Source organism: Mizuhopecten yessoensis, unplaced genomic scaffold, assembly GCF_002113885.1.
Source record: "Mizuhopecten yessoensis strain PY_sf001 unplaced genomic scaffold, ASM211388v2 scaffold3601, whole genome shotgun sequence".
Classification (NCBI taxonomy): Eukaryota; Metazoa; Mollusca; class Bivalvia; order Pectinida; family Pectinidae; genus Mizuhopecten; species Mizuhopecten yessoensis.
In genome coordinates, this window is record NW_018405126.1 from 35,602 (window position 1) to 58,703 (window position 23,102).

General features: G+C 37.0%; 1 protein-coding gene across 1 annotated transcript; it reads right to left on the reverse strand.

The window, feature by feature from the left end:
* Positions 1–3,045: 3,045 nt before the first annotated feature.
* LOC110447756 (acyl-CoA synthetase family member 2, mitochondrial-like) lies at positions 3,046–23,039 on the reverse strand. Its single transcript, XM_021493648.1, has 15 exons — positions 22,589–23,039; positions 20,747–20,945; positions 19,971–20,099; positions 18,864–18,917; positions 17,565–17,683; positions 17,184–17,231; positions 16,647–16,764; positions 15,179–15,274; positions 14,373–14,521; positions 12,884–13,052; positions 11,676–11,783; positions 10,734–10,882; positions 6,660–6,801; positions 5,374–5,484; positions 3,046–5,060 (listed from the first exon to the last, which is right to left on the reverse strand). The coding sequence occupies exons 1-15, from the start codon at positions 22,654–22,656 to the stop codon at positions 4,926–4,928; spliced, it is 1,794 nt and encodes a 597-aa protein (XP_021349323.1). The 5' UTR covers positions 22,657–23,039; the 3' UTR covers positions 3,046–4,925.
* Positions 23,040–23,102: the final 63 nt, after the last annotated feature.

Below are 23,102 nucleotides of genomic sequence, written 5' to 3' on the forward strand. Positions count from 1 at the left end.
AATGAGCTAAACATGTAACAGGAAAGAGAATAGTGTGCTTCCACTGGGGATCGAACCCTCAATCTCCAGGTTCCTAGTCGGATGCTCTACCACTGAGTTAAAGGGAAATTTGAAGCTAGAAGGCGACCGTAATCCTATGTGTAATTAAAATCTGCCACACATACATAAAATGAACAATATGAAGATTATCAAATTCCATATTTAATTTCTGTAGCAAAAGATAATAAATCATATGCATAAATGACAACATCAGTGAAATGTTTATATTAACTTATTTGTCATGGTTTCATCCTGAAAGTGATTATAATAAATTAACTGTTATAAATTTTAAAACTACATATTGTCTGTATATTATGAGACATGAATGCCCCATGCTGCCTTTTCGAAAAGTCAAACCTGTATTATGAGATCACTCATGGGAAGACTAAAATTGATCTCTTAATACAGGCTAAGTTCCTTAAGAAATTGTTAAAATTGGGAACATTGAAAGTTTTCTCGTAACTCAGGTGTTTTCTTAACTAAAGGGGTTACATCAGCAGGCTTGACTGTAATTTCATTTTTTAACATTTTTGATAAATAGTAACTATGACTTGAACCTTAAAATATGAACATCTTAGTTTTATAATGATATGAATTCAGTTGAATATTGATATATGTCGTTCTTTATAACTGCTAAATGAAGTTTGATTAAAATCAGGTAGGAATTAAAAGTCACTGCAACAGTGACAAAAACTTTCAATAACGGTAACAGTGATAATGAACTCCTCTAAGATACCCTCTGATTTGATTTTTGTACAACATTTTCCCTAGAACTAAGATTGTACTGTTGACCTGGTTTACGTTTTTCTTTAAATCATGAAATGACCTTGGCTTTGACCATGTAAGCAAGAATTTCAAAAAAATACTGAAACTTAGCATAAAACTTGATCCCTTTAAAGTTTTTGACTCTGGTTTTTGTATTATTTATTTCATTTAGAGAGTATTAGAATTCTCTGGTTGTTGGTTTCTCCACCATCTTTGCTGAAAGAGTACTCCTCGGGTCATCAGTTTTTTTGCATGAACATTTTTTTTTCAATATAAACTTCAACTCATTCACCCCTGAAATTTCATAATAAACTATTCCAATTGTTGAATTGGAAGAGCTAAAATGTGTCTTCAGGGGTGAATGAGTTAAAAAGTCTTTATACATTTTTAAATTATGTCCACAGAAGGTACAACATGTAGTTGATATAGCTACTTCATGAAATAACATCAAATGCATGAAGTAAGAAATTTCTGTTGTCATTGCATAGAATCAATGTGTAAGACAGTAATGTCACCTTAACCCTTTCACCCCTATGCAACTTTAGTAGACCCTCCCATGCATTGATCTGGACGAGTTCATTATGGTCTACAGTGGTGAAAGGGTTAACTGTCAGTACCTATATCTTGTTATTTGAATGAACACCCCATCAGTCAATTTAGCATGTGCCCTTGGTGTTATATGCAGCAAATATGGTACCATACATATTCATTATTATATTTATTATTAGCATATTCATATTTTAGCTGACAACAGTACATCCTGTAGCACCATAAGCATAAAGAAAAATCCTTCAGTGAGAAGATATACTTTGTAAAACATGTATTTACACTAAGAAAGGCACATACTTATATAGTGTAAAAAAAGTTATCATCATTCATTTAGAGTATGCCACACAATTCTGGTTTCCAGTACTCAAAAACAGAACAGCTTACAATGAGTCTATAACAGTGTCTGTTATCACAGATTCCTGTAAAGTGTTCACATTGAGGTAACTATTTTACAAACAAGAATTCCACAGACGTGGATGTGTCGCCTGCTCAGCGCTTTTAGTGAACTCGACAACCTGTAATATATGTTGAACATTATTGCTTCTGGCATTACCGTAGACAATTTGAAACGAATTGATTAAAAATTAAAAAAGTTCTTGCATTTACTACACAATGCCCTTATTTGGCAATAAAAGGGGCATCACTCCACCAAAACTTCATGTAAACTTCTGAAATGCGAACTTGTCCGAGCTATATTGGTATGCAATATGTGATCAATCGACCCAAGGGAACTGAAGTTTGAGTTCAATCAAATGCAACCCGAGGGAACCCAAGTTATCGCATGGAAACCTTGTTTCGGACGACGCAACCGACAAAGTAATACCTATATGTCGCCTCGCGTTGCAGGCGACACAAGAACAATAACAATATGTTTTAAAATCACCAAGCATGCACTGTAAAATTTAAACACATAACAACATATTTTTCGCATAAAATTGTATGTCCAAAGTATACCTGCAGATATTAATTATTAATTCATTAAGTATACATATAAAAGAACCTTCCTGCTATATTTATTTTAAATCATTTGTGACTGTGTCTTACCGTAAGAGCCCATGTACCACTTTACCTATACAACCTATAATTGAACACCATAATTAATGTAAATCACATATCCCAATGAAAAAGTATTTGGGTAAGCAAATGAAAATGGCTATCCTTAAAATATTGCTTGTTTGCAGTTTCCCAACTGACTTACTAAATACTACACCTACTCAGACATTTTATTGCATCTTTTGGGGGGAAAAAAAAAATCTTGCTGAAACTTGATTTTATGAAGAAATATGAGATTTTTGAAAATAGAACAGAAATCCCTACCTAGCTACCTGCCCAATAAATAAGTGGGTTAAAGGAAGCTGTACACAAGCTTTTTTTTAAAGATAGCCCCAGGGGGGTTCAAATTCATATTCAGACTATAACTCCAGTGCATTGGGCTAGTGGATAAGGAATTATAAAACAAATTGTAAAAATAACAACTGGTAATAATAAAATGTAGCATTGAACACGGATGTGTAGAGTCTGTCATATCAATTTCTTCAGAAAATTAATTCATGAATCAGAGTAATACCGACACTATTATTTTCAAATGAATATTTGTATGCATATACGTGTACTGATACATTAAGTATATTTATATAACAGAAAGTTTAAAATTTGTATAATAATATTTAAATGAAAACAAGGAAAAATCTAGTATCAAATATTTCTTTTATTGCTTAATCACATACTGGTTTAAAAGACTGCTTAGAAATACTTGTATAACATACAATTTACAAAACTGCATGCACATTGAATAAACCTATAAAAATACATCTCAAAAATAACATTTAAAAACATGAACACAAAGATTTTGTGACTGCAACAAACAACCAAATATGAGTAAAGTTACCGGTGGAAATGTCCCGATGTGTTCCTGGTTACCGATGGAAATGTCCCGATGTGTTCCTGGTTACCGGTGGAAATGTCCCGATGTGTTCCTGGTTACCGGTGGAAATGTCCCGATGTGTTCCTGGTTACCGGTGGAAATGTCCCGATGTGTTCCTGGTTACCGGTGGAAATGTCCCGATGTGTTCCTGGTTACCGGTGGAAATGTCCCGATGTGTTCCTGGTTACCGGTGGAAATGTCCCGATGTGTTCCTGGTTACCGGTGGAAATGTCCCGATGTGTTCCTGGTTACCGGTGGAAATGTCCCGATGTGTTCCTGGTTACCGGTGGAAATGTTTCGATGTGTTCCTGGTTAAGTCCTTGGTAGCTATCATCAACCAGTGTAGAAGTCAGGACAATCCAGGACAATGATAATGCCCTTTGTGGTTATAACCTCTGTGGTTCATTGAGATAGAAGACAGGTTCCAGCCCCACAACCTCATTAAGAGGATACATGTCACAGCTGTAGCTATCTGTAGGTAGCCTGCCTCCCGCTTCTTGATTTCCCCTGCCATTCACGTTCAACAGGAGAAACCATGTCCCAGTCCGAACACAACACTGTGAAAGCTGATTTCTGGAACCTGTTGCACCTTGCCCGAAAGTGTCTATGAGAAAAAACTGTGTTCCGATCCTAGCCCCACAATGTCAGTTAAGAGAAGCTAAGTTCTAGCTCCACAATGTCAGCTAAGAGAAGCTAAGTTCTAGCCCCACAATGTCAGTTAAGAGAAGCTAAGTTCTAGCACCACAATGTCAGTTAAGAGAAGCTATGTCCTAGCCTCACAATGTCAGTTAAGAGAAACTAAGTTCTAGCCCCACAATGTCAGTTAAGAGAAGCCGTGTTCCAGTCCCACATTGTCAGGTAAGAGAAGCTAAGTTCTAGCCCCACAATGTCAGTTCAGAGAAGCTATGTTCTAGCCCCACAATGTCAGGTAAGAGAAGCTAAGTGCTAGCCCCACAATGTCAGTTAAGAAAAGCTAAGTTCTAGCCCCACAATGTCAGTTAAGAGAAGCTAAGTTCTAGCCCCACAATTGCAGTTAAGAGAAGCTATGTTCTAGCCCCACAATGTCAGTTAAGAGTAGCTATGTTCTAGCCCCACAATGTCAGGTAAGAGAAGCTAAGTTCTAGCCCCACAATGTCAGTTCAGAGAAGCTATGTTCTAGCCACACAATGTCAGGTAAGAGAAGCTAAGTTCTAGCCCCACAATGTCAGTTAAGAGAAGCTAAGTGCTAGCCCCACAATGTCAGTTAAGAGAAGCTATGTCCTAGCCTCACAATGTCAGTTAAGAGAAACTAAGTTCTAGCCTCACAATGTCAGTTCAGAGAAGCTATGTTCTAGCCCCACAATGTCAATTAAGAGAAGCTAAGTTCTAGCCCCACAATGTCAGGTAAGAGAAACTAAGTTCAGGTAAGAGAAACTAAGTTCTAGCCTCACAATGTCAGTTAAGAGAAACTAAGTTCTAGCCTCACAATGTCAGTTAAGAGAAGCTTTGTTCTAGCCTCACAATGTCAGTTAAGAGAAACTAAGTTCTAGCCTCACAATGTCAGTTAAGAGAAACTAAGTTCTAGCCTCACAATGTCAGTTAAGAGAAGCTATGTTCTAGACCCACAATGTCAGTTAAGAGAAGCCATGTTCTTGCCTCACAATGTCAGTTAAGAGAAGACGTTTTCCAGTCCTAAATCCTTGGTAGCAGCCTCTCGGATCTTGTATTTCTGTACTTTGCCTGTAACTGTCAGTGGGTAGCCATCCACAAAGCTGACGTACCTGGGAACCTTGTATCGGGCAAGCTACATAAAAGTATAAAACAGTCATTTTTTGAAAATTCATTTTCAACTTATTTTTTTCAAAGTTATCAGTTGTAAATTGAAATAATTAACTACAGTTGTAGTTCATTCTGATTGATTTCATTTGCAAAGTAACTTAAATACAACTTTCCCGGGATACATTATTGTACTTAAATAATTCCTGATTGCCTATCATCTGGAAATAACATAAATCTGCAGCTTGTGAAATAGAAGTGATCTACATTTCTTGATTGAAAGATGAATTGATCTACATTTCTTGATTGAAAGATGAATTGCAGCATAAGAAAGCACTGACCTTGTCCTTACAGAGGTCCTTCACCTGTTGTTCTGTGAGCGTCTGACCTTCCTTGACCTGGATCCAGGCACAGATCTCCTCCCCAAGGCGTTTGTCTGGTACTCCTACAACCTAAAATGTCAGAATGTATAAATGATAATTCTGAAGTGACTCTCAAATTGTTTCAACCTTTTTATCCGGTTAATAAAGGTAATGCCCTGAAATAAAACCTCACTATAGGTCACCGTCTGTGCAGTCGTTTAGTTTACCTGTACATTCTTGACCTTTTACATTGACTTGATTTTGGTCCTGAGTGATTACTTGCCTGTATAACCCTGACCTTTGGATGTCTGTATAGGAGATGTCTGTATCCCTGAGTTATATATTTAATACTTACTGACCTTTGAAATTCTGTACACTGACATGATTGTGGTCCTGATTCATCTATATGGCCTTGACTTTTGGATGGATGTGAAGGACTTTACTCTGATCCTGAGTTATGGCTTATATTGGCCTTGACCTTGGGATGTTTGTACAGGACCTGTGTGTTGTCCAGAATTTTGACTTACCTGGTTGGCCTTAATCATGAAACTGCACTTTTAAAGACCAGGTTCATCTTATAGCCACCAAAAATTAGGTCAAACACAAAATAAAATGGCAAGCAGCCACATTATATTGCTCTGATTTTACAATTGTTTAAGTGTATACACATTACTGTATGTTACACAAATAAAAGGTTTATGAGTTAATTAAATGCTTTTTAACTTTTTATGTTGTAACCTTTAGGTTGTAATTTACCTGTACAACCTTGACCTTCGCATTGTAATTTTGAGTCACTTACATGTGACATTTACCTGCATAACCTTGACCTTTACGTTTTAATTTACCTGTAGGACCTTCACCTTCATATTGTAATTTTGAGTCCCTTACATGTGTGACATTTACCTGTATAACCTTGACCTTTAGGTTTTAATTTACCTGTACGACCGTGACCTTCATATTGTTATTTGAGTACCTTACATGTGTGACATTTACCTGTATAACCTTGACCTTTAGGTTTTAATTTACCTGTACGACCTTCACCTTCATATCGTAATTTGAGTCCCTTACATGTGTGACATTTACCTGTATAACCTTGACCTTTAGGTTTTAATTTACCTGTACGACCTTGACCTTCATATTGTAATTTTAAGTCCCTTACATGTTGGACATTTACCTGTATAACCTTGACCTTTAGGTTGTAATTTACCTGTACAACCTTGACCTTCATATTGTAATTTTGAGTCCCTTACATGTGTGACATTTACCTGTACATCCTTGACCTTTGGATGTTTGTACAGCACTTCCTCTATCTCCAGGGGATATACATTTTCTCCACCTCTGATGATTAGGTCTTTAATTCGTCCCACAATTTTACAAAATCCATCCTCATCAATGACTGCAGTATCCCTGAAAACAAAACAACAATTTTCGTATCTTTAACATAAGTATTTGGTTTACTGATTGATAAAATTTGGGTAAGACTGTTCAAATCTTGTAACTGATCAAGAATACATTATTTATGTTCAAGCAATTCCAAAGACAATATCAAAGGACTAAACAATTAAGGAGGACCTAGATGGATTTAAGTTATCCTAAAGATGATCACTCACGAAAACAAGAGGCCCAATGGGCCTGAATCGCTTTCCTGGTATTAATCTCACACTTGTAATCTTAAAAGTGGACTAAAATACAACTACAGGCAGAATATCAGTGTTTGATTCATAAGAACCTATTGAAATATTTAAACATATGACGCCTGTGACCTTGAATAACAAACAAGGACATGAGGGTGAACAGAGTTTATAGTCTTCCAACCCAGCATGCTTCTAGCAAAATATCATTACCCTGGACCTTTTGGTTATACAGAACAAATCATTTATAGATTTAAACACATATTGACCACTGTGACCTTGAATATGGGCGAAGGTCATTCATTTGAACAAACTAAGTAGCTCTTCATTCCAGCATGTTACTGGCCAAATATCATTACCCCATGCCTCTTGGTTATTCTGAAGAAGATGTTTAAAGATTTTAACATATTTGACCCCTGTGACCTTGAAAATGGATGAAGGTCATTCTTGGTAGCCCTTTATCCCAGCATGCTTCTAGCCAAATATCATCACCCTAGGCCTTTTGGTTATTCAGAAGAAGTCATTCAAAGGTTTTAAACATATTTGATCCCTGTGACCTTGAATAAAATTCAAGTTCATTTATTTGAACAAACTTGGTAGCCCTTCATCCCGGCATGTTACTAGCCAAATATCATCACCCTAGGCCTCTTGGTTATTTAAAAGAAGTTGTTTCAATTTTTAAAACATATTTGACCCCTGTGACCTTGAATATAAGTCAAGGTCATTTATTTGAACAAACTTGGTAGCCCTTCATCCCAGCATGTTACTGGCCAAATATCATCACACTAGGCCTCTCGGTTATTTAAAAGAAGTTGTTTTATTTTTTTTAAACATATTTGACCCCTGTGACCTTGAATATAAGTCAAGGTCATTTATTTGAACAAACTTGGTAGCCCTTCATCCCAGCATGCTACTGGCCAAATATCATCACACTAGTCCTCTTGGTTATTCAGAAGAAGTCATTTAAAGGTTTTAAACATATTTGACCCCTGTGACCTTGAATATAAGTCACGGTCATTTATTTGAACAAACTTGGTAGCCCTTCATTTCAGCATGGTATAATTACTGGCCAACTATCATCACCCTAGGCCTCTTAATTATTCACAAGAAGTTGTTTAAAGGTTTTAAACATATTTGACCTCTGTGACCTTGAATATAAGTCAAGGTCATTTATTTGAACAACCTTGGTAGCCCTTCATCCCAGCATGCTACTGGCCAAATATCATTATCCTAAGCCTCTTGGTTTTTCACAAGAAGTTGTTTAAAGGTTTTAAACATATTAGACCTCTGTGACCTTGAATATAAGTCAAGTTCATTTATTTGAACAAACTTGGTAGCCTTTCATTTCAGCATGGTATAATTACTGGCCAACTATCATCACCCTAGGCCTCTTGATTATTCACAAGAAGTTGTTTAAAGGTTTTAAACATATTTGACCCCTGTGACCTTGAATATAAATCAAGGTCATTTATTTGAACAAACTTGGTAGCCCTTCATCCCAGCATGTCATTGGCCAAATATCATCACCCTAGGCCTCTTGGTTATTCAGAAGAAGTTGTTAAAATGTTTTTAACATATTTGACCCCAGTGATCTTGAGTATGATTCAAGTTCATTTATTTGAACAAACTTGGTAGCCCTTCATCCCGGCATGTTACTAGCCAAATATCATCACCCTAGGCTTCTTGGTTATTTAAAAGAAGTTGTTTCATTTTTTTAAACATATTTGACAGATAATCCACAAAATAAAGAACCATCTAAATCATGCAGGCTTGTTCAGTGGTAGGAGCTACTACCTTCACCCTTTCATGAGGATGGCTGCCAGTTGAATCCTAAAATAATGGTGGAATTTTAGGGATATGATTTTTGCTGGGTGACTACCATTGAGGATTTGTCACAGCAATGTTCGACCAGGTCTCGAAGCTACTGGTCCTGTGTCACAATATAGGTTTGTTCTACAGAGAATTAGTAGTCGATAGGTGTTACAGATGAAGCTTACTGAATATGTGCAACAAACCAGGTTGACTTTGAGCCTAAGGAAAATCAATAAGTGTTATGCAATAAAAGTAAAAACTTTAGGAAGTATTACCAACCCAGGCCATAGAGAACCAACCCAATACCACCACACCCTGGAGTACCAGCTAGCCCATACCCAGGAGTACTATCCGTATACCAACACACAACCTGGAGTACCAGATAGCCCATATCCAGGAATACCAACCCAATACCACCACACACCCTCGAGTACCAGCTAGCCCATACTCAGGAGTACCAACCCCATACCACCAAACACCCTGGAGTACCAGCTAGCCTATACCCAGTAGTACCATCCCAATACCAACACACAACCTGGAGTACCAGATAGCCCATATCCAGGAGTACCAACCCAATACCACCACACACCCTGGAGTATCAGCTAGCCCTTACCCAGGAGTAACAACCCAATACCATCAAACACCCTGGAGTACCAGCTAGCCCATACCCAGGAGTAACAACCCGATACCACCACACACCCTGGAGTATCAGCTAGCCCATACCCAGGAGTAACACCCCAATACCATCAAACACCCTGGAGTACCAGCTAGCCCGTACCCAGGAGTAACAACCCGATACCACCACACACCCTGGAGTACCAGCTAGCCCATACCCAGGGGTAACAACCCAATACCAGCAAACACGCTGGAGTACCAGCTAGCCCATACCCAGGGGTAATAACCCAATACCATCAAACACCCTGGAGTACCAGCTAGCCCATACCCAGGGGTAACAACCCAATTCCATCAAACACCCTGGGGTACCAGCTAGCCCATACCCAGGAGTACCAACCCCATACCACCACACACCCTGGAGTACCAGCTAGCCTATACCCAGGAGTACCAACCCAATACCACCACACACCCTGGAGTATCAGCTAGCCCATACCCAGGAGTACCAACCCAATACCACCACACACCCTGGAGTATCAGCTAGCCTATACACAGGAGTACCAACCCAATACCACCACACACCCTGGAGTACCAGCTAGCCAATACCCTGGAATACCAACCCAATACCACCACACACCCTGGAGTACAAGCTAGCCTATACCCAGGAGTACCAACCCAATACCACACACCCTGGAGTACCAGCTAGCCTATACCCAGGAATACCAACCCAATACCACCACACACCCTGGAGTATCAGCTAGCCTATACCCAGGAATACCAACCCAATACCACCACACACCCTGGAGTATCAGCTAGCCTATACCCAGGAGTACCAACCCAATACCACCACACACCCTGGAGTATCAGCTAGCCTATACACAGGAGTACCAACCCAATACCACCACACACCCTGGAGTACCAGCTAGCCAATACCCTGGAATACCAACCCAATACCACCACACACCCTGGAGTACAAGCTAGCCTATACCCAGGAGTACCAACCCAATACCACACACCCTGGAGTACCAGCTAGCCTATACCCAGGAATACCAACCCAATACCACCGCACACCCTGGAGTATCAGCTAGCCTATACCCAGGAATACCAACCCAATACCACCACACACCCTGGAGTATCAGCTAGCCTATACCCAGGAGTACCAACCCAATATCACACACCCTGGAGTAACAGCTAGCCCTTACCCAGGGGTACCAATGCAGTACCAACCCACACCCTGGAGTACCCACCCAATGTTTTGCTATAAAATACTATTACATGTCATACCCTGTAGAGTACCACCGACTGGTACTGATGACCTCAGCAGTTTTCTCCGGTTCGTCCCAGTACTCCAGCATAGTGTTAATTCCACGGATACACAGCTCCCCTCTCGTTCCTATAGGGACCATGTGTCCATCCTCGTCCACCACCTTGGCCTATAAAAGGTAGAGGAGTTGTTCAAGTGCAGTATTTATATAGTTACTCCATAACTGCAGCTTTGTTTCATCGCTCATATTTTACATGTATTTCGAATGCTATGATGTATGTCACCAATCAATAAATCATTTGTAAAATAGTGTAAGCAATCAGTATTAGAGTACCTAGCACCATTGATAATTGTACAGCTCATACTGTTATTGGTTGACTTTTGATTTTTATTATAAAATGCCAGCAACTCCTGATAATTGTACACACTCATGGTACAGTGTGTCATTAGGAGACACGGTAGTCTAGTGGTAGGTTGCCGGGCACTTGACCTAAGGGTTGCAGGTTCGAGTCACAGCACAGCACTGTGTTGTATCTTTGAGCAAGATACTTAACTCTGCTCATTCCAGTCTACACAGCTGTAAATGAGTATATGGTTGGGCAGTGATAGAAAAGTTGGGTGCTAGCTGTGAGCGCTGAAATGGCAGCACCTTCTGTTTGCTCCCCAGAGAGTTGAGAGAGATATTGTCTGGTTGCAAAGGCCCTATAACCACGGATGATAATTTGTAAACCGCTTTGAGACGACCTACGAAATAGGTTGTGATAAAGCAGTATATAAGAACCTTAAATTATTATTATTATTACCTCCAGTTTCTTCCAAGCTTATTGTGCATTTGAAATATACTTGCATTTTCACATGATGTTTCCAAGACAATTCTGTCAGTCAGATATGACAAACCAAAAACAAATGTCTAACCCCAGACAGTCCAATTGATTTGATGGGGGTGTCCTATCTCTACCTACCTCTACATGGTCCAGCGGTCGACCCACTGTGGATGTCCGCTTCTCTAGGTTGTCGTCTCTCATTGTCTGAAAAGTCACAGGACTGTTTTCTGTTGTACCGTATGCCACCTGTGATTAAATATACAGAAATCAGAAAATACCTGAGAATAGATCACATTTCATTTCAATTAATTAATCAAAGAAAGTTTATTTTAATTAAGTGTTATAAATGAATGAAACTGAACGTAATATTATTAACGTTTATTCTAATGGAGAAGACTTTGCTAACGATTTATCGAAAGTCTGTGGCACAACTTGAACTACATCAAAAACAGCTGGATAAAGGGCGTACCCATGTCTGTGTCACTCGTAAAGTCAGGGCAAGTTGGGGTGTGTTGAATATATCTCATAATAACTGTACATGTGGTGTCTCACAAAATTCAGATTAGAATTGCAGGATGGGTTGTTTAACTCATTCACCCCTGAAGACACATTTGAACTCTTCCAATTCATAGGTTGGAATAGTTCATTATGAAATTTCAGGGGTAATTGAGTTATAAAAGATTTGCCTAACATTTTGTGGAAGGGGCATAACTCCTATAAGTAAGTCATAGTACGAAACATCAGAGTATAGTAACTGTATCAGCGAAGTTTCAAGAAATTTAAATGAAAGCTTTAAAATTAGAAGTCCAAACAAGATTGTGTCTACGGACAGACGGACAGACAACCTGATTCCAGTTTAAGACACACACATAGCCCTTACCTAGTTCTGGAGGGTTTGAAAAGCTTAAAGTGAGATTATTCAAATTTAAGGGCATTTTGTAATGCATACATTCACATATCTTAACTCGTTCACCCCTATGTAACTTCAGTAAACTCTTCCATGCATTGATTTGGATGAGTCCATTATGGTCTACAGTGGTAAAAGGGTGAACCTCCAACAGATATTAGACTTTTTCACATATTCAGCAAGCCTTTTGTCTATGATAGTCTTCTATGGTGATATAATGAGTAACACTCTACAGCAAGACAAACATTGAATAACCCAAATTATAGCGTAATAATGGGTATGGTTACACTAAAAATGGCCTGATTCAAATTAAACCTGCAAAGTTTTTATCAACTCAAAACATTTACCAGACTATATGGAGTAAGAATAGTACTAGATAAATTCATGTTCCATTGATTTCATGAAAAAGATCAACTTTACGTTTTTTGAAAATACATACGGTTACTTTGGGCATGTGCATCCTTTCGTTAACCTGCCGCATCACCTCCACGGGACAGGGTGACCCTGCCATGACACCAGTGCTAAGGGAGGTTAAGTCAAACTTGTCAAAGTCAGGGTGATTCAGCATGTCAATAAACATGGTGGGGACGCCGTACAGGGATGTGCACCTACAAGTACAAATAATAATGACTGATAAAATAAGTCCAGTACAAGGTTTACAGAAGAAATGATTTATTAAACCTTCTTCAAAATTTTATTTTTTAATGGAAAAATGAGAAAAAATAATTATGATGAATTCTTTTCCTCAATACTTGGCAAAAGGAAATACATGGTGTTAAAATTATCAGTTTTTATTGGACAACAAAGAAATGGAAGGTGAAAAACTTAATATCCAAATGTGACAACAAGGAAATAGGTGGTGTTTAAATTGTCATTGTTTTTAATTGACAATAGGGTAAAACATGGCAACAAATTTGTCCTCGATACTGGACAAATTAAGGGGGGAGTGTATGCATATTCATGTTCCATATATTCTGGACTGTCGTTGAGAAAGAGTAAAGACCTGAATGACAATACACTGTTCAACATCATCCTACATGATTGCACAATTGATGAGTCCTTGTTGATGATATGAAAGCATTTAAAACAAGAGCTGTCGGAGAACAGCATAGCTCGCCTATGTATGTTATTATAATACTGCAACTATCAATAGAAACACATGTATAGTAAAACGTTGATATAGTGCCTGTCATTTTATTTGCCACCTCACTTACCACCAGGATATTTCAAGGACTGTTAAATGTGCAGAAACATCTATGTGAAGTGATTGTTAAGAAATTAACAAAGTGCAATAAAGCTGTTTTTGGACACTAAGATATGAAAATATGGTTCAACACATTGCTTACACTCAATACAAATACTTCAACCTTATAATGGACAACAGCCTATTGATGTTGGTGGTCCAACACTACCTAACAAAACTTGCCCAAAGACTTGAACCTCAAGCTTACCCCAAAACATTAATCAAGTCCAATGAAGCTGTTTTTGGCCCCTAAGATATGAAATTATTGCCCAGAACAATGCTAACACTCCATATAAATACTTCAACTTTATAACAGACAACAGCCTATTGATGGTCATATTCCAACAATTCACAAAAATCTTGCCCAAAAAATTGAACCTCAAATTTAACTAAAGTCCAATTAAAAAAAAAAAGCTGTTTTTGGGCCACAAAATATAAAAATATGGTCCAGCACATTGCTTACACTCGATATAAATGACTTAAACTCATAATAGACAACTGTGTATTGAGTGTGATGATCCAACACTGTTTGGAAAAAACTTGCACCAAAACTTTAACCTCTGAAGGTTCCCGGACGCCGACACCGGGGTGACTACATTAGCCCCCCTATTCTTCGAATAGGCGAGCTAAAAGGGGTAGAAAAGAAGGAAAGGAACATGAAGATGCTTAGGAAAAAACAACTCACTTTTCCTCTGCTACAGCTTTAAGTGAAGCCCCAGCATCAAACCCTGGTCCGGGGTACACACATTTAGCTCCATGGGTGACGGTACATAAGCTAGCCATTACCATACCAAAGCAGTGATACAGCGGCACGGGCACACAGATTATACTCTCCTGTAATATCAGGATAAACATGTATAGCCATCTACACCCTTAAATATTTCAAGATATTTTTTACACATTTCAATATACTCAATACTGTGAAAGTATATTGCTGGACCAACACTTTCAGATAACAGCTTCAATTCTTATATAAAAACAAGTTTATTTTTCATATATTTTAAAATATATTGGCACATTCATATTTCCAAGCAAAATCATTATCTTTAAAGCTTCAACCATCAGCATTGAGCAAGTGAGCTTTCTCCAACATGCAGGAATAGGTTAATATGGTGATTTTATGTTTAGTGGTTATCATCATTTAGCACTCATATCAGTCTATTGAACTGGCATGCAAATGCAAAATAATTACTATAGCTCAAATAGGATAAAGGCTACAGTGAGTATATATACAAAAGCAGTAAAAAAACAGTTGGTTCCATTTTTTTTTATGTCTAGAAATAACATGTTTTTGCATAAAATATGAGGTCATTTTACACTGGAACTAGGAGAGCAAATTGTTTCACCTATTTTTGGATTACAACAGATTTGCATTATATATGTACTGTCGATAAAAATGAAAAAAAGTCAGGGGTTTGTTTCTTGGTTAAAATGATTGAGAAAAAACCCCTAATTCTTTAAGAATTTCATGCCAAGATTCAGATAGGTTACCTCAGTGTGATATCCCAGGCGCCGCCCCAGGAAATGACTGTTGTTTACAATGTTATGGTGAGATAAAGTTGCTCCCTTCGGTACTCCTGTAGTACCCTGAAATACACAAACATGCTGTCCTTTACAGGAAAAGAATGTTGGAGATTTATGAAACAAGTTTAAGAATTGTTTCAATTTAGCAAGCCTCTGGCAAGCTAAAATGAACAAATTTGTGACGAGTTTCCTTTTCATATGAAATGAAACCGAGTGTAAGATCCTTTTTATTACATCATCAAAATTTTTGGCATTTATTCATGTAAAAAGATCATTTTAATGCAACCTTAAAATGTAAAAGACGCCATTTTGACTCCAGTGTGTATACGTAAGTCTGTGACCAATCACAGGGCTGATAGGTCATATTACATGAGTGAATATGCAAAAAAATATGACATGGGTATATTCAGTGGATAACACAGCATATCATGTGATAAAATATGTAAAACACAAATATTGACTCTATTATTACTTGTGAGATATTAAAATAGTTTTCAAACATTTTCATTGATTATCTCAACTCATGAACAATGTGAAAAATTCTCTTCACTTCATGACAAAGTACTGACAGTTGTTAATAAAAATGTGAAAAATTCTAGAATATATTTATTGTACACAAATCACCATTTTTTCTCTGGAAAACCACAGCTTTATTTATCCTAAATGATGACATTATCTCCCTTGCATCAATAGCAATGCAAATAGTATTTTAATATGTAGATTGTCATGATTAACTCATTCACCCCTGAAATTTCATAATTAACTATTCCAACCTTTGAATTGGAAGAGTTCAAATGTGTCTTCAGGGGTGCATGAGTTAAGTTTATGAATAACTAGAACTTTGCCCTGTGACATTTCCTTAGGTATATGATATTGACAGATATCTGGAATTATTATACCTCTACTTATTTTACACTATACAAAAGTAACCCCATAAACAAGCTATAATTATATTTCCCCTCTAACTGCATGCCAGGGAAATAGTTCGTCTGGAGGGGTGGGATAGTTTTGAAACTATTTCCCTCTGAAAATGCGGTAAATTGAGTGACGTCGTGGGCGGGGCCTGACCGAATATTGACCAATCAGCGCAATCGAATTACGTCGGCAATTTCCGGCAATTTCCGGCCAGCTGAGCCGGGACTTTCTGGACCGACCTTCACCTCGCATTGTTGTAGTTTTGTTGATAAAGTGTCCCAACTGTTGAAAAATTTGTTGTCAAATAATATTTAGAATATTGTAAGGGAGTGTTTGTATCGGTATAATAAAACAGTTGAAGTATGGGCATTTCGGGATATAGCAAGTTAATAATCCCCATCGTCCAAGAATATTTCCCTGGGCCTCGCCTCGGGAAATAGTCCTGGCCTCGGGGGATCATAACCTTGCTATATCCCTCATACCCATACTTTAACTGTTAACTATGACCCTGGGAACTTACTGATGTGAACTGGATGTTGATTGGATCATCAAACTGTAACTTCCTCTGAATGTCCATTATACCTCGACACCCAGCATCTGTGGCCGAGTCTAGTACTTCACTGAACTGAAATGCACCACTGTAAGAGACCAAAAACACATCATAACAGCTTCAAACATCATGTCATCATACCATTACTCTCTCTTGTACATGTAACTGTATAACAACTCCACAGGTTTACAGCGTGAATTGTTATCACAACTCCACAGGGATACAGCGGAGCTTTTATCCCCAAATGCCATCAGGCTCAACTTCAAATGTTTTATTCAAAACAATCATTACAAAATTTTGAAATATGGCCGTTCTTTTTACCGTAACATTGGCAGGTAAATAAATTCAGTAATGAAATAAAGAGCCATTGTAAAATTATGGTCCAGATATAACTTTTCACCCATATCTGCTACCTTGACTTTCAGATGTTGTAGCTAAGAACGAACAGTTTCACAGGAAGTATAACAAATGAGGGGAAGATATGATGATCACAAGAATCCTACTTACCTGTATGAGTTGTCTCCCATTGTTATCAGAATCTTCAGAGACGGCAGCCTACATGTGATATTGCAGATCATATCATATTTTAGAGGTTACTACAACCTAGCAAATACTATATTCTTGGAAATGTTCAACACAGTTTAACTGGGTTTAATTTGATGCATAGTATTTTTCTTCATTAAAATATTCACATCAGAATTTAAGGACAGTAACCAAAATGAAGAAAAAAACAGAATTTTCAACTGATTTATTTACTGTCCTGCAATTTGATTTTATACATTTTGATTTCAATTCAAAATGAGGAAAATATTTTCCTTCTTGTCACATTTCATTTTAAATGAACTATTTCACCTGTCCTTATGCATGTTCAACCACGAGATACTTTACCTGTCACTTCTTATATCCCCAGAAATACTACCACTCAGCTCCGGAACGACATTATATAGAATATCGTAATAGTTCTGGTCCTTGAATTTCTCCGAGATGATGATAGCTTTACAACCCACCTGTTGGAAAATTAATGACAAAGTAATATTAACAACAATTCGAGGTTCTTATATACCTCTTTATCACAACCTAGTTCGTAGGTTGTCTCAAAGCGATTCACAAATTATTATCCATGGTTATAGGGCCTTCGCACCCAGCCAATATCTTTCTCAACTCCCTGGGGAGCATACAGCCGATGCTGCCATTTTGGTGCTCACAGCAAGCATTCAACAATTCTAGCACTGCCCAAGCACGTACTCATTTACAGCTGAGTAGACTGGAACAAGTGGAGTAAAGTATCTTGCTCAAAGATACAATACAGTGCCGTGCCGTGACTCGAACCCACAACCCTTTCGGTAACGAGCCCCAGCGTCCTACCAATAGACTTAACCTTGCCTCCTACTATATTAATATATGGACATGTATGTATACATTGAATATTCATTAATACTGTAATGATACTGAATATATCTCTGCTGATCTACGCTTTTCCGAACTTCAAGATATGTAACCTGCATACTTGCCAACTCTCCCTATTTTTAACCTTTACATTTAATATCTCCAACCAGTTAATTTGCTACACTATTCCTATATTCTAAGATTTGATGATTTCTTTTGACAGAACATCTAAAAGTTTATCATTTTAAAAGATTATTTTTGTCTAGGTGGTATATACACACACTTGATACAAGTTTTTAACTTTGAGCACATGGATTATCTCCCCTATGGAAATTTCTCAAAAGGGTGGCAAGCATGAACGTGGTCACCACAATAAAAATCTTTGGTATGTATGTACACACATCTAATTATGATAAATACAAAAAATTTAAATGAAAAATTACATCTTCAATTTGAGGGTAAATTTACACAAACTTTAGGTCACAGAACTTCCTAGTATAATGTACATTATCACAGACCTAGTCATGTAAGGCTTTTTAATAGTTCTTTGAGGTTAACTTAGTTATGAAACACTGATCATGATATTAAAGACAGTCACATTTATACAAATCAGATTCAGTTAAATGCATTTATTATTAACTTATCGATACAATTACTTCAACACCATTTTAATGTCTGAGGTAAGTTGTCCCCCCTGAGTCAAGCCACCTAGCAAAACCTCAAGGCAATGTGAGGTAGGGAATGTCTTCCTTATCAACAGTACTGCTACATTTAAACATAGACAAAGTAGATAAAACTTACTTTCCCAAGAGCAAACTCCAGTTCCTGTTCTTTGTACTGTGGATTAACATTTACCTGTCAATAAGAAAGTACAACTTTTAGGACACAAACAGTACAGAAATCCAGGCTTTACTTCATCCTGAGTGAAATAAAATCCTGTACATATCTGATGTCATGTTATTACCCCATAAAACTTATTTCTCTGACATAAACCCTCAATTTATTCACAGTGACATATCCTACAAAATAATCCAGTCCACTTTGATATTGGTAAGATGATCGGGTTTCATGGAAAATAAAACAGAAACATCCTATCATGTCAGTGATATAATAACCCTTTCACCCCTATGTAACTTTAGTAGACTCTGCCATGCATTGATCTGGATGAGTCTATTTTGGTAAACAGTGGTGAAAGGGATAATAAGGATTTGGTATAGAATATTGATCAAATATACTTCACCCACAAATACTCTACACTGTTTTAAATTCTGATACATTTTCTTGCTTTATCTTCTTGTTTAATATTTACAAAACTTGTAAAAATGGTTTCAAATTTATTCTTAAACACCGACTTTTTTCTAATGTTTCATGAGTTATTTATATAGCACTTTAAACATTGATGATGTATCAGTTATTATGAGTTGCGATTTCAAATACATGTACTTGCAATTAGTTAAGTCTGCATTGAACAAATTCACAATAAAAAGTACATGTATTTGCTGTTAAATATTAATTTATATATGTGTTTGACAATATGATTTTCAGAAACTAAATGACATGAAAAAAAACACATTTTTGAAAAACTGATGGTTTTCAATTTCAGAAATGTCAAGACTTACAAGGTTCGTATTGTACATTTTTATGTCTGTATCAAAACTACAGTCAGAGTGATTATGCAAGATCCAATGTGATACATACCCAGTGGACCTGTGTTTTAATTTGTAAAGAATGTTGCTTTTAATATACCTAGTACCTAAAAGACAGACTCAAACAACACTGGATCGTCTTCAGAAATATCTGAATATCGGCCGAGATTTTGTTTATAAACCCCTATTACCTAGAGGAGTAAACATATCATATAGAATATTAAACATTGTACAATAGATATCAGCTTGACACCATTCTCACCAGGATGAGGCCAGCTCTAGCTGTAGCATACTGGGTGAGAATCCACTCGTAGCTGTTAGGGCCCCAGATCCCCACACGGTCCCCCTTTTCCAGTCCCAGACTGACCAGTCCAGCCGCCAGCTTGTCAACCTGTCAATTGAATTAACCGTATACTCTAGATGATCTATGAAAGAAAATCAAATTTATTAACAACCAAAACCCTTCACCATTAATTATCTCCTTTTCTTTCTCCTTGTTTAAACTATTGTCACTGATTGTATTATTGTATGTATTTTTCATTGGAGACAATATGCTGTCCATCCTGAATATATTTTGCAGATTATGATAAGGTGATAGATTGAAATACTTGAATAAAAGAAAGTTTAAACTAAATTTATTTCATTTGAAGGATATACGTATGTGGGTGAACTCCCCATTCCTTTCGTGTTAGTCAGATAAGCATCATGCAAGTCCAAATATATACGGTACAAATGTTTGCATTTGTAGGAAAGACAGAAGTATCGGGTCGTCATGAGGATAGGTTTTGTAAAATTTAAACAGTTAACTTAAATTCCTGTATTCAAATTGTTTATTACGATTATCGAAATTTTGGAAAAACAATTGTGTCTATGATTTTATTCCCTATTTCATCCCAGGCCAGGGTCTGTTTTCCAAAACCTCATGATAAACCCCTGGTATATCTCTATGTTATGTTAAAAACAGGGTTGGTTATAAAATTAATATTAACCAGCAAAATAAATATCAACCACAAAAAGACAAAGACTGAAAATAAGCACCTCTGTAATAAATTGCGCGTATGTTTTCCGGATCTTTCGGGAGCAAAAAACAACAACTTCTTTATCGGGTGTCATTTGCACTCTCTCCTGGAGAAGATTTCCAATAGTTATCCCGATTGGTGAGACATCCGACTGTCCGTGTATGTAACTCCATTTTAGCTTGGACGTCGTCCTCCCCTCTTGCCTGGAGTTGTAGAACCTGATAGAAAATTTAAGAAGATTCATAAAATCAAGTTTAAATGGTTGTAATCATTTTTAAACCGCTACATAATTTTGGAAGGAGTTTCCAAAAAATTTTGGATTAATATCAGCCAAGTTATTATTTAGCATCAAAAAGTATATTTCTTATAAAAGTGTCTGTTTTCGAACGCTCTTTTTAAAAGTGATTGATTTCACACAGAAAAAAATTCAGATAAAATAGAAAGAAAATATTACAAAGGTATTCAGGAAATTATTATTTCCCTAAATGTATCAACCAACTTATAAATCCAGCTTTTTCTTGGAATCATGAGAATCCTTTGAACCAAAATTACTCAAGTACTTTATACCAAACATATGCTGGTATGATACAACACCGAATTGTATCAAAATTGGTGGCACCAACCCTTGTTTCAAGCATTTAGTGTATGTTTGACAAGGGGATACACAAACTGGGGTTGTAAATAGTTGTGTCTTCGGGGGCTAAGACTTAGAAAAAAGGAGGGAGGAATGTAGCGGATTAAACTGGACTTGGTCGATCGTCGGCGACCCGAAAGATAGTTTAATTAGTAGAGCGTTTGCCTAGAGTTCGGAGGGTCCCGGGTTCGAACCCAGTCTGGTTGTGCATTTTTCCTCTTCTGTTTCACAAATAGCTGCTAGCGTATGTTTTGCGATATCCAACGTGGAGACAAAATAAGGCTAAATAGAAGACGTTGTTTGTTTCCAGCTACCTTACTTACTATTTTTTTTGTGCCTGCCCTAACATTTTTCTGTCAATTTTCAAGGAAGCACTGTTTCAGTCAGGATAACTCTAGATAAACCTTTGAAAATTTGAAAAAAAAATAGTACCTATAACTTATATTTTACCTACCCTAATTTTTTCAGACATGTAACAGGAAACAAACTTTTTTTTTGGCCTTATGATTTTAGTGGAACTGGACTGGGTCGATTGTTGGTGACCAGGATGAGCTCAATTGGTAGACCTTCCGTCTAGAGTTGGGGTTTGAACATTAACTCCAGTCTGGACGTGCAGTTTTCCTATACTCCTTTTACATAATCATGATTATAGAGTAAATCATTTCGATATGACATTACGAAGGTGACCACTGCATAAGCTGACATAAGCTTTTCTCATGTAATCAAAATAAAATGACCCATTAATAGTCCTGAAAAACATCAGGTTGTGAGATATTACTATCTGGAAGGATGACCTGTGCCTTAATTGAAATCAATAAACAAATTGGACATATGAATGCACCAAAAACATTGAAAAAAATCAAATATTTTGCTGGAGTGTTTTGATTTTTATTTAAATGCTTTCTTATAAACTACTGATTATCTGATACATGATACGTCTTATAGAGTGATTTATAATCAAGTTTAGTTGGTGTATGCGTTATATAGTTACTTAATTATTTACTTTAAACATTCTTTTATTTCAAATATTAAGTTTTCAGTCACTTACACGTATAATGGCTATGTGTATGACATCAGTAACTTATAGGTTGAGGTTTCGCGGGAATCAGGAGGCGGTTCAGAATGCATGTACTTAGTGTACCCCAAATTCAGACTTTATTACAGATGCATCTGCTTTTGAACAAACTGAAAAATACTAATTTAATCATCCAAGAACTGAAACATTACCTTCTGAAACTCAACAAACTTTTCAACGTTTGTTTACATCTGGATCTCCGAACCAGCTGAGAAGCCATAGTTCACTCACAGGCACTTGCTATTCAAGTAACTGGATTTCGGTCGGGTTCATAAGAAAATAGATAATGCGGTAATCTCATAGACTATACTTTGTATGAATGATTACTATGTACCTATAACTGTGTATTTTTGAAATAAACTAAACTAAAATAAACAACCATATACTTTTTTCTGTCGTAGGCTACTGTAAACTTAGACACGAGCCCCTGTGTTAAAATTTGACAGACGAGACCTTGGTTTACTACATGGGTGAAGCCCGAAACGTTACGAATGTAAAAAACACATTTCGAGCCCTCTTGTGTGTTATCATTCAAACAGTGTAACCTCCGAATAAGGTTAATTAGATTTTTAACTATATATAGCTAGCTGATGCATTAATTGACACGCTAACGAAAACACTTCAAAAATATCGTAACATGAGAAATATAGTTATAATTTAGAATCA

Excerpts from the sequence above, each read along its gene's own strand:
- LOC110447756 (XM_021493648.1), bottom strand. The coding sequence starts at position 22,656 with ATGGCTTCTCAGCTGGTTCGGAGATCCAGATGTAAACAAACGTTGAAA. Across the intron at positions 17,232-17,564 it reads GGGGATATAAGAAGTGACAG|GCTGCCGTCTCTGAAGATTC; the intron begins GTAAAGTATCTC and ends TATCACATGTAG. Across the intron at positions 16,765-17,183 it reads ATGGGAGACAACTCATACAG|TGGTGCATTTCAGTTCAGTG; the intron begins GTAAGTAGGATT and ends GGTCTCTTACAG.